The 17,666-nt window shown below is 46.5% G+C and overlaps 1 protein-coding gene across 4 annotated transcripts in view; it reads right to left on the bottom strand.

The window, feature by feature from the left end:
* Positions 1-17,666, bottom strand: part of megf10 (multiple EGF-like-domains 10) — a 104,437-nt gene that overhangs the window by 30,282 nt on the left and 56,489 nt on the right. For all 4 annotated transcript variants that reach the window (XM_021601689.3, XM_036976788.2, XM_021601691.3 and 1 more), the window contains exons 6-8: positions 17,282-17,528; positions 15,561-15,681; positions 14,990-15,126 (exon numbers count right to left, since the gene is read on the bottom strand). In XM_021601689.3, coding sequence (XP_021457364.3) covers positions 14,990-15,126; positions 15,561-15,681; positions 17,282-17,528 — 505 coding nt within the window. The remainder of the gene's footprint in view (positions 1-14,989; positions 15,127-15,560; positions 15,682-17,281; positions 17,529-17,666) is intronic.

The raw sequence follows: 17,666 nt of genomic DNA, 5'->3' as shown, positions 1-17,666 counted from the left end.
GTTTCCATAGTTTCCATGGTCTATACATGGTTTCCATAGTTTCCATGGTCTACATGGTTTCCATAGTTTCCATGGTCTACATAGTTTCCATAGTTTCCATGGTCTACACATGGTTTCCATAGTTTCCATGCTCTACACAAGGTTTCCATGGTCTGCATGGTTTCCATAGTTTCCATGGTCTACACATTGTTTCCTTGGTCTACATGATTTCCATGGTTTCCATTGTCTACACATGATTTCCATGGTCTACATGGTTTCCATGGTCTACATGGTTTCCATGGTCTACACATGGTTTCCATGGTCTGCATGTTTCCATGCATTTGATATCTTTCCATTTATTCCAACACAGCCATTACGATGAGCATGTCCTCTGATTTCTCCGCCCAACAACCACCACTGTCCTACACAGCTGAATGGATGTAGCGCGATTGCTGTGCTGAAATTTGATAAAAGTATAGGAGCTTACAGTCATGGCCAAAGGTTTTGCGAATGACACAAATATTAATTTTCACAAAGTCTGCTGCCTCAGTGTCTTCAGATATTTTTGTCAGATGTTACTATGGAATACTGAAGTATAATTACAAGCATTTCATAAGTGTCAAAGGCTTTTGTTGACAATTACATGAAGTTGATGCATAGAGTTAATATTTGCAGTGTTGACCCTTCTTTTTCAAGACCTCTGCAATCGGCCCTGGCATGCTGTCAATTGACTTCTGGGCCACATCCTGACTGATGGCAGCCCATTCTTTCATAATCAATGTTTGGAGTTTGTCAGATTTTGTGGGTTTTTGTTTGTCCTCTTGAGGATTGACCACAAGTTCTCAATGGGATTAAGGTCTGGGGAGTTTCCTGGCCATGGACCCAAAATATCAACGTTTTGTTCCCCGAGCCACTTAGTTATCACTTTTGCCTTATGGCTAGGTGCTCCATCATGCTGGAAAAGGCATTGTTCGTCACCAAACTGTTACTGGATGGTTGGGAGAAGTTGCTCTCGGAGGATGTGTTGGTACCATTCTTCATTCATGGCTTTGTTCTTAGGCAAAATTGTGAGTGAGCCCACTCCCTTGGCTGAGAAGCAACCCCACACATGAATGGTCTCAGGATGCTTTACTGTTGGCATGACGCAGGACTGATGGTAGCGCTCACCTTGTCTTCTCCGGACAAGCTTTTTCCGGATGCCCCAAACAATCGGAATGGGGATGCATCAGAGAAAATGACTTTACCCCAGTCCTCAGCAGTCCAATCCCTGTACCTTTTGCAGAATATCAGTCTGTCCCTGATGTTTTTCCTGGAGAAAAGTGGCTTCTTTGCTGCCCTTCTTGACACCAGGCCATACTCCAAAAGTCTTCGCCTCACTGTGCGTGCAGATGCACTCACACCTGCCTGCTGCCATTCCTGGGCAAGCTCTGTACTGGCGGTGCCCCGATCCCGCAGTTGAATCAACTTTAGGAGACGGTCCTGGCGCTTGCTGGACTTTCTTGGGTGCCCTGAAGCCTTCTTCACAACAATTGAACTGCTCTCCTTGAAGTTCTTGATGATCTGATAAATGGTTGATTTAGGTGCAGTCTTACTGGCAGCAATATCCTTGCCTGTGAAGCTCTTTTTGATGACGGCACGTGTTTCCTTCCAGGTAAACATGGTTGACAGAGGAAGAACAATGATTCCAAGCACCACCCTCCTTTTGAAGCTTCCAGTCTGTTATTCGAACTCAATTAGCATGACAGAGTGATCTCCAGCCTTGTCCTCGTCAACACTCACACCTGTGTTAACGAGAGAATCACTGACATGATGTCCGCTGGTCCTTTTGTGGCAGGGCTGAAATGCAGTGGAATTTTTTTGGGGGGGGGATTCAGTTCATTTGCATGGCAAAGAGGGACTTTGCAATTAATTGATTCATTGATTAATCTGATCACTCTTCGTAACATCTGGAGTATATTCAAATTGCCATCATACAAACTGAGGCAGCAGACTTTGTGAAAATGTATATTTGTGTCATTCTCAAAACTTTTGGCCACGACTGTATACTTAATGGAATTTACTATTTACTATTGCAATAAATTGACAGTGGACCTGTCGAGTCACTACACCCACTCACTTAACTCCACAAAATAACACACATCGCCTCATCCCTCCCTACCTCCCTCCCCACCCAACCATTAACATTACATTGACATCTGAGTTTTTTAGCAGATGCTCTCCTCCAGAACGACTTACAGTTAGTTTATTGATCTTAAGATACCCTAGCCAGATGTGTGTAGAGCCCTCCTGAGTTGACAAACACACACACACACACACACACACACACACACACACACACACACACACACACACACACACACACACACACACACACACACACACACACACACACACACACACACCCCATCCCTCCATCAATTAACTAGCATGGCTTAGACTGGGTTTCCATCCCTCCATCAATTAACTAGCGTGGTCTAGTCTGGGTGTCCATCCCTCCATCATTGAACTAGCGTGGTCTAGTCTGGGTGTCCATCCCTCCATCATTGAACTAGTGTGGCCTGGTCTGGGTGTCCATCCCTCCATCAATTAACTAGCATGGCCTAGTCTGGGTTTCCATCCCTCCATCATTGAACTAGCGTGGTCTAGTCTGGGTGTCCATCCCTCCATCATTGAACTAGCGTGGTCTAGTCTGGGTGTCCATCCCTCCATCATTGAACTAGTGAGGCCTAGTCTGGGTTTCCATCCCTCCATCATTGAACTAGCATGGCCTAGTCTGGGTTTCCATCTCTCCAACATTGAACTAGCGTGGTCTAGTCTGGGTGTCCATCCCTCCATCATTGAACTAGCGTGGTCTAGTCTGGGTGTCCATCCCTCCATCATTGAACTAGAGTGGCCTAGTCTGGGTGTCCATCCCTCTATCAATTAACTAGCATGGTCTAGTCTGGGTTTCCATCCCTCCATCATTGAACTAGCATGGCCTAGTCTGGGTGTCCATCCCTCCATCAATTAACTAGCATGGCTTAGACTGGGTTTCCATCCCTCCATCAATTAACTAGCGTGGTCTAGTCTGGGTGTCCATCCCTCCATCATTGAACTAGCGTGGTCTAGTCTGGGTGACCATCCCTCCATCATTGAACTAGTGTGGCCTGGTCTGGGTGTCCATCCCTCCATCAATTAACTAGCATGGCCTAGTCTGGGTTTCCATCCCTCCATCATTGAACAAGCGTGGTCTAGTCTGGGTGTCCATCCCTCCATCATTGAACTAGCGTGGTCTAGTCTGGGTGTCCATCCCTCCATCATTGAACTAGTGAGGCCTAGTCTGGGTTTCCATCCCTCCATCATTGAACTAGCATGGCCTAGTCTGGGTTTCCATCTCTCCAACATTGAACTAGCGTGGTCTAGTCTGGGTGTCCATCCCTCCATCATTGAACTAGCGTGGTCTAGTCTGGGTGTCCATCCCTCCATCATTGAACTAGAGTGGCCTAGTCTGGGTGTCCATCCCTCTATCAATTAACTAGCATGGTCTAGTCTGGGTTTCCATCCCTCCATCATTGAACTAGAGTGGCCTAGTCTGGGTTTCCAACCCTCCATCAATTAACTAGCATGGTCTAGTCTGGGTTTCCATCCCTCCATCATTGAACTAGCGTGGTCTAGTCTGGGTGTCCATCCCTCCATCATTGAACTAGTGTGGCCTGGTCTGGGTTTCCATCCCTCCATCAATTAACTAGCATGGCCTAGTCTGGGTTTCCATCCCTCCATCATTGAACAAGCGTGGTCTAGTCTGGGTGTCCATCCCTCCATCATTGAACTAGCGTGGTCTAGTCTGGGTGTCCATCCCTCCATCATTGAACTAGTGAGGCCTAGTCTGGGTTTCCATCCCTCCATCATTGAACTAGCGTGGTCTAGTCTGGGTGTCCATCCCTCCATCATTGAACTAGTGTGGCCTAGTCTGGGTTTCCATCCCTCCATCATTGAACTAGCATGGCCTAGTCTGGGTTTCCATCTCTCCATCATTGAACTAGCGTGGTCTAGTCTGGGTGTCCATCCCTCCATCATTGAGCTAGCGTGGTCTAGTCTGGGTGTCCATCCCTCCATCATTGAACTAGAGTGGCCTAGTCTGGGTGTCCATCCCTCCATCAATTAACTAGCATGGTCTAGTCTGGGTTTCCATCCCTCCATCAATTAACTAGCATGGTCTAGACTGGGTTTCCATCCCTCCATCAATTAACTAGCATGGCCTAGTCTGGGTTTCCATCCCTCCATCATTGAACTGGCGTAATCTGGGTTTCCAGCCATCCTTCATTGAACTGGCATGGCCTAGTCTGGGTTTCCATCCCTCCATCATTGAACTAGCATGGCCTAGACTGGGTTTCCATCCCTGCATCAATTAACTAGCATGGCCTAGTCTGGGTTTCCATCCCTGCATCAATTAACTAGCATGGCCTAGACTGGGTTTCCATCCCTCCAACATTGAACTAGCATGGCCTAGACTGGGTTTCCATCCCTACATCATTGAACTAGCATGGCCTAGACTGGGTTTCCAGCAGGGTGTGGCTAGGCAGGCAGAACCACAGGCAATGGCATGGTATACAGTACCGAGGTTTTGCCATGACGTCTGGTTTCCCTCAAACCCTTATTAACTCATAAAAGCTCACTTGCAGTGCTATTCCTGTAGGTTCACTGGGCTGGCTAAGTATATGGTGCGTCCCTCTCTGATAATGTTAATTATATGGACAAAGTCCTACTCTGTTGCAGGAACCAAAAGCCTCTGATTGGAGCATGATTCATTGCTCTAAACTTTGAACTGTACACTTAGAAAAAACCATGCTATCTAGAATGTAAAATGATTCTTTGTACGTCTCTATGGGAGAACCCTTTGAAGAACACTTTTGGGTTCCATGTAGGACCCTTTCTACAGAAGATTCTACGTGGAACCAAAAAGGGTTCTCCCTGGAACCAAAATTGGTTCTCCTATGGGGACAGGCGAAGAACTGTTTTGGAACCCTTTTTTTTCTAAGAGTGTAGCTTGATTGAGCTTGCCTGGTACAATGGGAGCAATGGAATATTCCCAAAAGTACAATCCACAGCCAACCCTCTGGAACTCCAAACAGACTCGATCAAACGCTCAAAGCATTTTAAAGAAAACAAGTACAATTTCAACCCAGGTCTTCTGAGGTCACAGTTGCGTGTTTGATTGTGTCAATACAAACATGTATAGTTGTTGTGAAAGTACTAGCTAAGCACACTTTCCTCATAGTGCTTTCAAGGAAAAGAGGATACAAGGAAGATTTACTGTCCTAGACGGTTTGGCTCAAGTCCAGCTCTGGCAGAGCAATGGGAGGGTCTCTCTAAGGAAGAAACTGAATAACAAAGAAAGTTTCCCACTCTAAATTACTCCCAGGATGCGTCTCGAATGGCACCCTGTTCCCTATATAGTGAACCCAATTGAAGCCCCGGTCAAAAGTAGTGCACTATAAAGGGAATAATATGCCATTTGGGACGCATGACCAGCGCTTCATCCTCTTAGGAGGAGCCGACAGAAGCCTCAAGCGGCAGTAGTGCATGGGAGGGTCTCTCTTTCTATGAATTATATTTCTATGGTCTCTCCCCCACAGCTTCCTCAGGCATCCCAGGTCACTGGCTGCAGCCTGACAAGAAGCAGACAGACCACACGCATCATACTGGTCTGGAAGAGATCCACACCCCTGTGATCACACACACACACAGACACACATGGGCGCACACACACAAATTCCCATTCACTTCCTTCCACTCCTTACATCCTCCCCGCAACCAGACTGTCCACACACACACACACACCACACACACACACACACACACCTATGTCAGGGTTCCCCACCTTTCGGCCCACAGATAATTTTATTTGGCCCCCCAAGTTTTCTGTGCAAAAAAAATATGTTTTTATTGTTGGACATAAAACACTGTAAAAAGGGGGACAGGGAGAGGGGGTTTAGATCTGGGATAAGAGGAGGACAGGGAGATGGGGACAGGGAGATGGAACTGGGATAAGGCTAGAAAGTTTTTCCACATTTTTATTTTGGTCATAAGGGTTGTTTTATTAGCTAAAACTTGCAATGCACACACAACAAAAATCATATTCCGAAAATATTCAGACCCCTTGACTTTTTTCACATTTTGTTACGTTACAGCCTTATTGGATTAAATTGATTAAATTATTTTGTTTTCCCTCACACAAAATACCCCATAATGACAAAGCAAAAATAGGTTTCTAGAATTTTTTGCAAATGTATTAAAAATAAATAACAGAAATACCTTATTTACAAAACTATTCAGACTCTTTGCTATAAGTGTTAAGGTGCGTGAATGAGGACCCAAAAGCGAATTAACAAAACAGAGTTACTTTAATGACGAAACACACGTAGGCTCAGATGGACAGGCAGATTCCGACAGGACAGGACAAGGTTAGATGAACAGGCAGATTCCGACAGGACAGGACAAGGTTGCAGCAAACACGACGATAGTCTGGTTCAGGCATGAGTAACACAAACGAGAATCCGACAAAGACAGGAACAAAAACAGAGAGAGATATAGAGGACTAATCAGAGGGAAAAAGGGAACAGGTGGGAAAAGGGGTGACGAGGTAGTTAGGAGGAGACAAGGAACAGCTGGGGGAAAGAGGGGGAGAAAAGGTAACCTAATAACGACCAGCAGAGGGAGACAGGGTGAAGGGAAAGGACAGAAACAAGACACAACATGACAATACATGACAGTACCCCCCCACTCACCGAGCGCCTCCTGGCGCACTCGAGGAGGAAACCTGGCGGCAACGGAGGAAATCATCGATCAGCGCACGGTCCAGCACGTCCCGAGAGGGAACCCAACTCCTCTCCTCAGGACCGTACCCCTCCCAATCTACTAGGTACTGATGACCACGGCCCCGAGGACGCATGTCCAAAATCCTACGGACCATGTAGATGGGTGCGCCCTCGACAAGGATGGGGGGGGGGGGGGGGAAGACGAGCGGGGGCGCGAAGAACGGGCTTGACACAGGAGACATGGAAGACCGGGTGGACGCGACGAAGATATCGCGGAAGAAGAAGTCGAACTGCGACAGGATTGATGATCTGGGAAATACGGAACGGACCAATGAACCGCGGGGTCAACTTGCGAGAAGCGGTCTTAAGGGGAAGGTTCTGAGTGGAGAGCCAAACTCTCTGACCGCGACAATATCTAGGACTCTTAGTTCTACGCTTATTAGCAGCCCTCACAGTCTGCGCCCTATAACGGCAAAGTGCAGACCTGACCCTCTTCCAGGTGCGCTCGCAACGTTGGACAAAAGCCTGAGCGGAGGGAACGCTGGACTCGGCGAACTGAGATGAGAACAGCGGAGGCTGGTACCCGAGGCTACTCTGAAAAGGAGATAGCCCGGTCGCAGACGAAGGAAGCGAGTTGTGGGCGTATTCTGCCCAGGGGAGCTGTTCTGACCGAGACGCATGGTTGCGAAAAGAAAGACTGCGTAAGATGCGACCAATAGTCTGATTGGCCCGTTCTGCTTGACCGTTAGACTGGGGGTGAAAGCCGGAAGAGAGACTGAGGGAAGCCCCAATCAAACGGCAAAACTCCCTCCAAAATTGAGACGTGAATTGCGGACCTCTGTCCGAAACGACGTCTGACGGAAGGCCATGAATTCTGAAAACATTCTCGATGATGATTTGTGCCGTCTCTTTAGCAGAAGGAAGCTTAGCAAGGGGAATAAAATGAGCCGCCTTAGAGAACCTGTCGACAACCGTAAGAATAACAGTCTTCCCCGCTGACGAAGGCAGTCCGGTGACAAAATCTAAGGCGATGTGAGACCACGGTCGAGAGGGAATGGGAAGCGGCCTGAGACGGCCGGCAGGAGGGGAGTTACCGGACTTAGTCTGCGCGCAGACCGAACAAGCAGCCACGAAGCGACGCGTGTCATGCTCCCGGGTGGGCCACCAAAAACGCTGGCGAATGGAAGCAAGCGTACCCCGAACGCCAGGGTGGCCGGCTAACTTGGCAGAGTGAGCCCACTGAAGAACGGCCAGACGAGTAGGAACGGGAACGAAAAGAAGGTTCCTGGGACAAGCGCGCGGCGACGGAGTTTGAGTGAGTGCTTGCTTTACCTGCCTCTCAATTCCCCAGACAGTCAACCCGACAACACGCCCCTCAGGGAGAATCCCCTCGGGGTCAGTGGAGGCTACTGAAGAACTGAAGAGACGAGATAAAGCATCAGGCTTGGTGTTCTTAGAGCCCGGACGATAAGAAATCACGAACTCGAAACGAGCGAAAAACAGCGCCCAGCGCGCCTGACGCGCATTAAGTCGTTTGGCAGAACGGATGTACTCAAGGTTCCTATGGTCAGTCCAAACGACAAAAGGAACGGTCGCCCCCTCCAACCACTGTCGCCATTCGCCTAGGGCTAAGCGGATGGCGAGCAGTTCGCGGTTTCCCACATCATAGTTACGTTCCGACGGCGACAGGCGATGAGAAAAATACGCGCAAGGGTGGACCTTGTCGTCAGAGAGGGAGCGCTGAGAAAGAATGGCTCCCACGCCCACCTCTGACGCGTCAACCTCGACCACGAACTGTCTAGAGACGTCAGGTGTAACAAGGATAGGAGCGGATGTAAAACGATTCTTGAGGAGATCAAAAGCTCCCTGGGCGGAAACGGACCACTTAAAGCACGTCTTGACAGAAGTAAGGGCTGTGAGAGGAGCTGCCACCTGACCGAAATTACGGATGAAACGACGATAGAAGTTCGCGAAGCCGAGAAAGCGCTGCAGCTCGACGCGTGACTTAGGGACGGGCCAATCAATGACAGCCTGGACCTTAGCGGGATCCATCTTAATGCCTTCAGCGGAAATAACAGAACCGAGAAATGTGACGGAGGAGGCATGAAAAGTGCACTTCTCAGCCTTCACAAAAAGACAATTCTCTAAAAGGCGCTGGAGGACACGTCGAACGTGCTGAACATGAATCTGGAGTGACGGTGAAAAAATCAGGATATCGTCAAGGTAAACGAAAACAAAGATGTTCAGCATGTCTCTCAGGACATCATTGACTAATGCCTGAAAGACAGCTGGAGCGTTAGCGAGGCCGAAAGGAAGAACCCGGTATTCAAAGTGCCCTAACGGAGTGTTAAACGCCGTCTTCCACTCGTCCCCCTCCCTGATGCGCACGAGATGGTAAGCGTTACGAAGGTCCAACTTAGTGAAAAACCTGGCTCCCTGCAGGATCTCGAAGGCTGAAGACATAAGAGGAAGCGGATAACGATTCTTCACTGTTATGTCATTCAGCCCTCGATAATCTATGCAGGGGCGCAGGGACCCGTCCTTCTTCTTAACAAAAAAAAACCCCGCTCCGGCGGGAGAGGAGGAGGGGACTATGGTACCGGCGGCAAGAGCTACAGACAAATAATCTTCGAGAGCCTTACGTTCGGGAGCCGACAGAGAGTATAGTCTACCCCGGGGGGGAGTGGTTCCCGGAAGGAGATCAATACTACAATCATACGACCGGTGTGGAGGAAGAGAGGTGGCCCTGGACCGACTGAACACCGTGCGCAGATCGTGATATTCCTCCGGCACCCCTGTCAAATCACCAGGCTCCTCCTGTGAAGAAGAGACAGAGGAAACAGGAGGGATAGCAGACATTAAACATTTCACATGACAAGAGACGTTCCAGGAGAGGATAGAATTACTAGACCAATTAATAGAAGGATTATGACAAACTAGCCAGGGATGGCCCAAAACAACAGGTGTAAAAGGTGAACGAAAAATTAAAAAAGAAATGGTTTCGCTATGATTACCAGAGACAGTGAGGGTTAAAGGTAGCGTCTCACGCTGAATCCTGGGGAGAGGACTACCATCCAAGGCGAACAAGGCCGTGGGCTCCCTTAACTGTCTGAGAGGAATGTCATGTTCCCGAGCCCAGGTCTCGTCCATAAAACAGCCCTCCGCCCCAGAGTCTATTAAGGCACTGCAGGAAGCTGACGAACCGGTCCAGCGTAGATGGACCGACAAGGTAGTGCAGGATCTTGAAGGAGAGACAGGAGTAGTAGCGCTCACCAGTAGCCCTCCGCTTACTGATGAGCTCTGGCTTTTACTGGACATGAAGTGACAAAATGACCAGCAGAACCGCAATAGAGACAGAGGCGGTTGGTGATTCTCCGTTCCCTCTCCTTAGTCGAGATGCGGATACCTCCCAGCTGCATAGGCTCAGCACCCGAGCCGGCAGAGGAAGATGGTAGTGATGCGGAGAGGGGGGCAACGGAGAACGCGAGCTCCTTTCCACGAGCTCGGTGACGAAGATCAACCCGTCGCTCAATGCGAATAGCGAGTTCAATCAAGGAATCCACGCTGGAAGGAACCTCCCGGGAGAGAATCTCATCCTTTACCTCTGCGCGGAGACCCTCCAGAAAACGAGCGAGCAAAGCCGGCTCGTTCCAGCCACTGGAGGCAGCAAGAGTGCGAAACTCAATAGAGTAGTCTGTTATGGATTGATTACCTTGACATAGGGAAGACAGGGCCCTGGAAGCCTCCTCCCCAAAAACAGATCGATCAAAAACCCGTATCATCTCCTCCTTAAAGTCCTGATACTGGTTAGTACACTCAGCCCTTGCCTCCCAGATTGCCGTGCCCCACTCACGAGCCCGTCCAGTAAGGAGAGATATGACGTAGGCGACACGAGCAGTGCTCCTGGAGTAAGTGTTGGGCTGGAGAGAAAACACAATATCACACTGGGTGAGGAACGAGCGGCATTCAGTGGGCTCCCCAGAGTAACACGGCGGGTTATTGATTCTGGGCTCCGGAGATTCGAAAGCCCTGGAAGTGGCCGGTGGATCGAGGCGGAGATGGTGAACCTGTTCTGTGAGGTTGGAGACTTGGGTGGCCAGGGTCTCAACGGCATGTCGAGCAGCAGACAATTCCTGCTCGTGTCTGCCTAGCATCGCTCCCTGGATCTCGACGGCAGAGTGGAGAGGATCCGAAGTCGCTGGGTCCATTCTTGGTCGGATTCTTCTGTTAAGGTGCGTGAATGAGGACCCAAAAGCGAATTAACAAAACAGAGTTACTTTAATGACGAAACACACGTAGGCTCAGATGGACAGGCAGATTCCGACAGGACAGGACAAGGTTAGATGAACAGGCAGATTCCGACAGGACAGGACAAGGTTGCAGCAAACACGACGATAGTCTGGTTCAGGCATGAGTAACACAAACGAGAATCCGACAAAGACAGGAACAAAAACAGAGAGAGATATAGAGGACTAATCAGAGGGAAAAAGGGAACAGGTGGGAAAAGGGGTGACGAGGTAGTTAGGAGGAGACAAGGAACAGCTGGGGGAAAGAGGGGGAGAAAAGGTAACCTAATAACGACCAGCAGAGGGAGACAGGGTGAAGGGAAAGGACAGAAACAAGACACAACATGACAATACATGACAATAAGACTCAAAATTGAGCTCAAGTGCATCCTGTTTCCATTGATCATCCTTAAGATGTATCTACAACTTGATCGGAGTCCACCTGTGCTAAATTCAATTGATTGGACATGATTTGGAAAGGCACCCACCTGTCTATATAAGGTCCCACAGTTGTCAGTGCATGTCAGAGCAAAAACAAGCCATGAGATTGTAGGAATTGTCCTTAGAGCTCCCAGACAGGATTGTGTCGAGGCACAGATCTGGGGAAGGGTACCAAAACAGTTTTGCAGTATTGAAGGTCCCCAAGAACACCGATATCACGCCGATATCATTCCGAAATGGAAGAAGTTTGGAACCACCAAGACTCTTCCTAGAGCTGGCCTCCCGGCCAGACTGAGCAATCGGGGGAGAATGACCTTTGGACAGGGAGGTGACCAAGAACCCGATGGTCACTCTGACAGTGCTCCAGAGTTCTTCTGTGAGATTGGATAACCTTCTAGAAGGACAACCATCTCTGCAGCACTCCACCAATCAGGCCTTTATGGTAGAGCGGCCAGACGGAAGCCACTCCTCAGTAAAATGCACATGACAACCACATGACAACCTGCTTGGAGAACTCTCTGACCATGAGAAACAAGATTCTCTGGTCTGATGAAACCAAGATTTAACTCTTTGGCCTGAATGCCAAGCGTCATGTCTGGAGAAAACCTGGCACCATCTGTATGATGAAGCATGGTGGTGTCAGCAGCAGGGAATGGGAGACTAGGCATGATCGAGGGAAAGATGAAGAGATTCTTGATGAAAACCTGCTCCAATGCACTCAGGACCTCAAAATGGGGCGAAGGTTCACCTTCCAACAGGATAACGACCCTAAGCTCACAGCCAAGACAACCCGGAGTGGCTTTGGGACAAGTCTCTGAATGTGGCCCAGCCAGAGTCTGGCCTTGAACCCAATCGAATATCTGAAAATGGCTGTGCAGCGACGCTCCCCATGAATGGGAGAAATTCCCCAAATACAGGTGTGACAAGCTTGTAGCGTAATACCCAAGAAGACTCGTGGCTGTAATCGCTGCCAAAGGTGCTTCAACAAAGTACTGAGAAAAGGGCCTGAAAACTTATGTAAATGTGACATTTCAAGTTTTTAATTTTTTTTAAAACATTTTTTACATTTATAAAAATCTGTATTTGCTTCATCACTTTGGGGTATTGTGTGTAGATTGATGAGGAAAAAAACTATCGAATACATACATACTTACAGTATTGGGTGGCTTTTTTTGTAAAATTTTTACTGTACTGGTCCCCAATGTGAATTGAACCCACAATGCTGGAATTTCAAGCTTCTTGCTCTACCAACTGAGCCACACAGAATCCCCACTTGATATGGATTAGTGCATATATACAGTATATACACTACCGTTCAAAAGTTTGGGGTCACTTAGAAATGTACTTGTTTACCATGAAAACATACATGAAATGAGTTGCAAAATTAATAGGAAATACAGTCAAGACGTTGACAAGGTTATAAATAATGATTCTTAATTGAAATAATAATTGTATCCTTCAAACTTGGCTTTCGTCAAAGAATCCTCCATTTGCAGCAATTACAGCCTTGCATACCTTTGGCATTCTAGTTGTCAATTTGTTGAGGTAATCTGAAGAAATTTCACCTCCCCATACGGTCAAGCTGCTCCTTCATTTTTTCTGCGTCTCACAAATGTTCTTCTTTGTTATCCGAACACCTCAAACTTAAATGTATCTGTCCATCCACTGTCCAGTGTATGTGTTATTTTGCCCATCTTAATCTTTTCTTTTATTGGCCAGTCTGAGATATGCCTTTTTCTTTGCATCTTTGCCTAGAAGGCCACCATCACGGAGTCACCTCTTCACTGTTGACTTTGAGACTGGTGTTTTGTGGGTTGTTTTGTGAAGCTGCCAGTTGAGGACTTGTGAGGCGTCTGTTTCTCAAACTAGACACTCTAATGTACTTGTCCTCTTGCTCAGTTGTGCACCGGGGCCTCCCACTCCTCTTTCTATTCTGGTTAGTGCCATTTTGCACTGTTCTGTGAAGGGAGTAGTACACAGCGTTGTACGAGATCTTCAGTTTCTTGGCAATTTCTCACATGGAATAGCCTTAATTTCTCAGAACAAGAATAGACTGACAAGTTTCAGGTGAAAGTTCTTTGTTTCTGGCCATTTTGAGCCTGTAATCGAACCCACAAATGCTGATGCTCCAGATACTCAACTAGTCTAAAGAAGGCCAGTTTTTTATTTATTCTTTAATCAGACAACAGTTTTCAGCTGTGCTAACATAATTGCAAAAGGGTTTTCTAATGACCAATTAGCCTTTTAAAATTATAAACTTCGATTAGCTAACACAACGTGCCATTGGAACACAGGAGTGATGGTTGCTGATAATGGGCCTCTGTACGCCTATGTAGACATTCAATAACAAAATCAGCCGTTTCCAGCTACAATAGTCATTTACAACATTAACAATGTTTGCACTGTATTTCTGTTCAATTTGATGTTATTTTAATGGACAACAAAATGAGATTTTCTTCCCGAAAACAAGGACATTTCGAAGTGACCCCAAACTTTTGAACGGTAGTGTATATTATTATTTTTAAATCTCATGTATCAGGTTAATATATAAAATTGGAAGTCCTGATAATAAATGTATCATATCTGATGATCCAATATCAAATTACATTACATCACAGGTATGTTTGAGATAAGAGCAACCTAGACTACTTTATTCCTTCATGTCATACTGTTTGTACTTGATTTGACCCTAATTGCTAAAGACGGACAATATTACTGTTAGGTTGCTGGGATAACATGTGCACCACATTTGTCCAGTGGGTATTTAGATTTTTCCAAGCCCTATTAGGTACAGTTGGCATCACTAGTTAATTGCTTGGCCTTGCCTGCTGCTCTCTCTCTCTCCGTCTCGCTCTCTCTCTCTCCCTGACCTTGTTATTGGTCTGGAGGGATCAATGGGACCGCTACAGTAGCAACAGATGGTATGCTATAGTCCCACTAACATATATAGACTTAATATAGGTCAAAGATGACACTCACCATTGAATTCCAATTCAGCCATCGCTGACTAATGTATACAACCAAGGGATTACTTCTGCAGTGTTTGTTTATGACATTATAGTTGTATGTGATAGCCTGTTGCCTGAATTTCAAGTATATTCTGCTTTGCAAAAATTGGGAAATAGGCATGAACAGATATCCATGGACTAGGCTAGGGTTAGGAGTTTTTCTTGACCACAGGACTCGACTAGAATGACACTGACCTGGCAAAAGAGTGGATCCTAGACAAACTGTTTTACTGAGTTTGACTGAATTGGAGCCATTTAGTGTAATGTCATGTCAAAAGAATGTTTATTCTATTTCTTGCCTTTTGGGGGAGGTGAAGGGGAGGGTGATTTCTCAATCCAGGGTTTGTGTTTGTTATTTTACCTTAACTTTCTTACAATGTGAAATAAAATAAGAAATCAAGAAATCAAGAAAAAAAAGCCTGTCATGTCATAGTTTGGCATGGCTCAGTTTGGTTTGGCCTGGTCCAGCCTGTCTTACCGTTCTCCGGTGTAGCCTGGACTGCACAGACACTGTCCGCTGGAGGATACACACATCCCCCCGTTGTGACACTGACACTCCTGGGAACAGTTCCTCCCGAAGCGCCCCTCCGGACACGGCTGGCCACACACTGTACCCTAAACACACACAGAACATTGAATGTGTCAGCACAATATCAACATCCCAGAGTAAATACAATATGTAGGCCATTATATCAATATCCCATAACACATATCAATACATATGATGCAAAAAGAGGATATGCACAATGTGGAGGCAGCTGAGGGGAGGACGGCTCATAATAATGGCTGGAACGGAGCGAATGGAATAAAACACATAGAAACCATGTTTTTTATGTATTTGATACCATTCCACTGATTCTGCTCCAGCCATTATTATGAGCCGTCCTCCCCAATTCATTTGCCACCAACCTCCTGTGATGTACATGGTGTCGTAGCTATCGACTCCTTGCAGTACCATTATATTATGACGTTATATTACTGTAAATGTCAATATGATAACATACAGTAATGCATGAGACTATCAAACATAATTTATGTGTGTGTATTACCATCCATCCAGCGGGGCAGGAGCACTCTCCAGTGACATGGTGGCACACTCCTCCATTCTGGCAAGGGCATCTCTCCTCACACTGCTGTCCATGCTTCCCTGGTGGGCACAGGTCCTCACAACTATAGGACAAGAGGAGAAACATGAAATCTATCCTTACAGACTTAAAGAAATGACAGAGTCAGAAACAAAAAGGGACTGATTAATTAATTATAATACAAATTCTGAAATTATGTCTTTCACAAGAACATCTCTTTCAAACCCTTTTTTGTCTTGAAGCACCCTAGCCACCGTTGTCAGAAACTAGCAGGTTCACGTACCCTACCGGTCATAAGTTTTAGAACACCTACTCATTCAAGGGTTTTTCTTTATTTTTACTATTTTCTACATTGTAGACTAATAGTTTTGATGTTTTCACTTTGAAATAACACAAATGGAATCATGTAGTAACCAAAAAGTGTTAAACATATATTTGAGATTGTTCAAATTGTCACACCCTGACCTTAGAGACCCTTATTTATTCTCTATGTTTGGTTAGGTCAGGGTGTGACTCGGGTGGGAAAATCTATGTTTTCTATTTCTTTGTTGTTTTGCCGAGTGTGGTTCCCAATCAGAGGCAGCTGTCTATCGTTGTCTCTGATTGGGGATCATATATAAGTTGTGATTTTCCCTTTGGGTTTTGTGGGGTGTTATTTTCTGTTTAGTGTCTGTGCCTGACGGAACTGTTCGCTTTCGGATGTGTTATTTTTGTTTGAGTGTTTCTTGTAAATAAATATCATGAACACTTTCCACGCTGAGCTTTGGGCCACTCTTCCTTCCACCGACGACGAGCGTTACACAAATAGCCACCCTTTGCCTTGGTGACAGCTTTGCATCCTCTTGGCATTCTCTCAACCATCTTCATGAGGTAGTCACCTGGAATGCATTTCAATTAACATTTCTTAAAAGTTAATTTGTGGAGATTCTTTCCTTCTTAATGCGTTTGAGACAATCAAATGTCTTGTGACAAGGGGGGTGGGGTGGTGGTATACAGAAGATAGCCCTATTTGGTAAAATACCAAATCCATATGATGGCAAAGAGAATAAGCAAAGAGAAATGCCAGTCCACTCTCTGAAATTTCCTTTAAGTGCAGTCACAAAAACCATCAAGCGCTATGATGAAACTCTCTCTCATGAGGACCGCCACAGGAAAGGAAGACCTCTGCTGCAGAGGATAAGTTCATTAGAGTTACCAGCCTCAGAAATTGCAGCCCAAATAATTGCTTTACAGAGTTCAAGTAACAGACACATCTGAACATCAACTGTTCAGAGGAGACTGTGACTCAGGCCTTTAGGCTGTGTAAAGGCTATTTGACCAAGGAGAGTGATGGAGTGCTGCATCAGATGACCTGGCCTACGCAATCCCCCGACCTCAACCAAATCGAGATGGTTTGGGATGAGTCAGACCGCAGAGTGAAGGAAAAGCAGCCAAAAAGTGCTCAGCATATGTGGGAACTCCTTCAAGACTGTGGCTATTTGAAGAATCTCAAATATAAAATATTATATACACTTTTTTGGTTACTACATAATTCCATATGTGTTATTTCATAGTTTTGATTTCTACAATGTAGAAAATAGTACAAATAAAGAAAAACCCTTTTGACTGGTAGTGTACATAGTGTGTGTTTGTGTTTTTTTAATATTTCCGAGTGCGTGCATGTGTGCGTGTCTCTGATGACTCACAAGGCACCGGTGTATCCGGGTGAACACTTGCACTCCCCGGTCACGTGGTGGCACGCTGCTCCATTTTGGCACAGGCACTTCTGTTGGCACCCGTTGCCATAGGTGCCCGCCTCGCAGACCGCTTCGCAGCGCCAGCCCCTGTACCCGGGCTGGCAGATACAGGCGCCCGTGATGGGGTTACACAGTGCACTGTTCTGACACTGGCAGCGGTTACTGCAGTGGGGACCCCAGTGGTTGCTGTCACACGCTGAGAGAGAAATAAGAGAGAGAATGTAAGATTTAAACTAGGAGATATAAAAAAGGGCTGATTTTAGCGTTGTATTCAGTAAGTGAGTATGATAGTTTGTAAGTATGTATTTTAGAAGAATGCTCAGAACATACTGTA

This window comes from Oncorhynchus mykiss, chromosome 5 (assembly GCF_057628025.1).
Source record: "Oncorhynchus mykiss isolate SJ-2025 chromosome 5, ASM5762802v1, whole genome shotgun sequence".
Classification (NCBI taxonomy): domain Eukaryota; kingdom Metazoa; phylum Chordata; class Actinopteri; order Salmoniformes; family Salmonidae; genus Oncorhynchus; species Oncorhynchus mykiss.
Note: the sequence above shows the minus strand (reverse complement) of the source record. Positions and strands in the feature narration are given on the sequence as shown.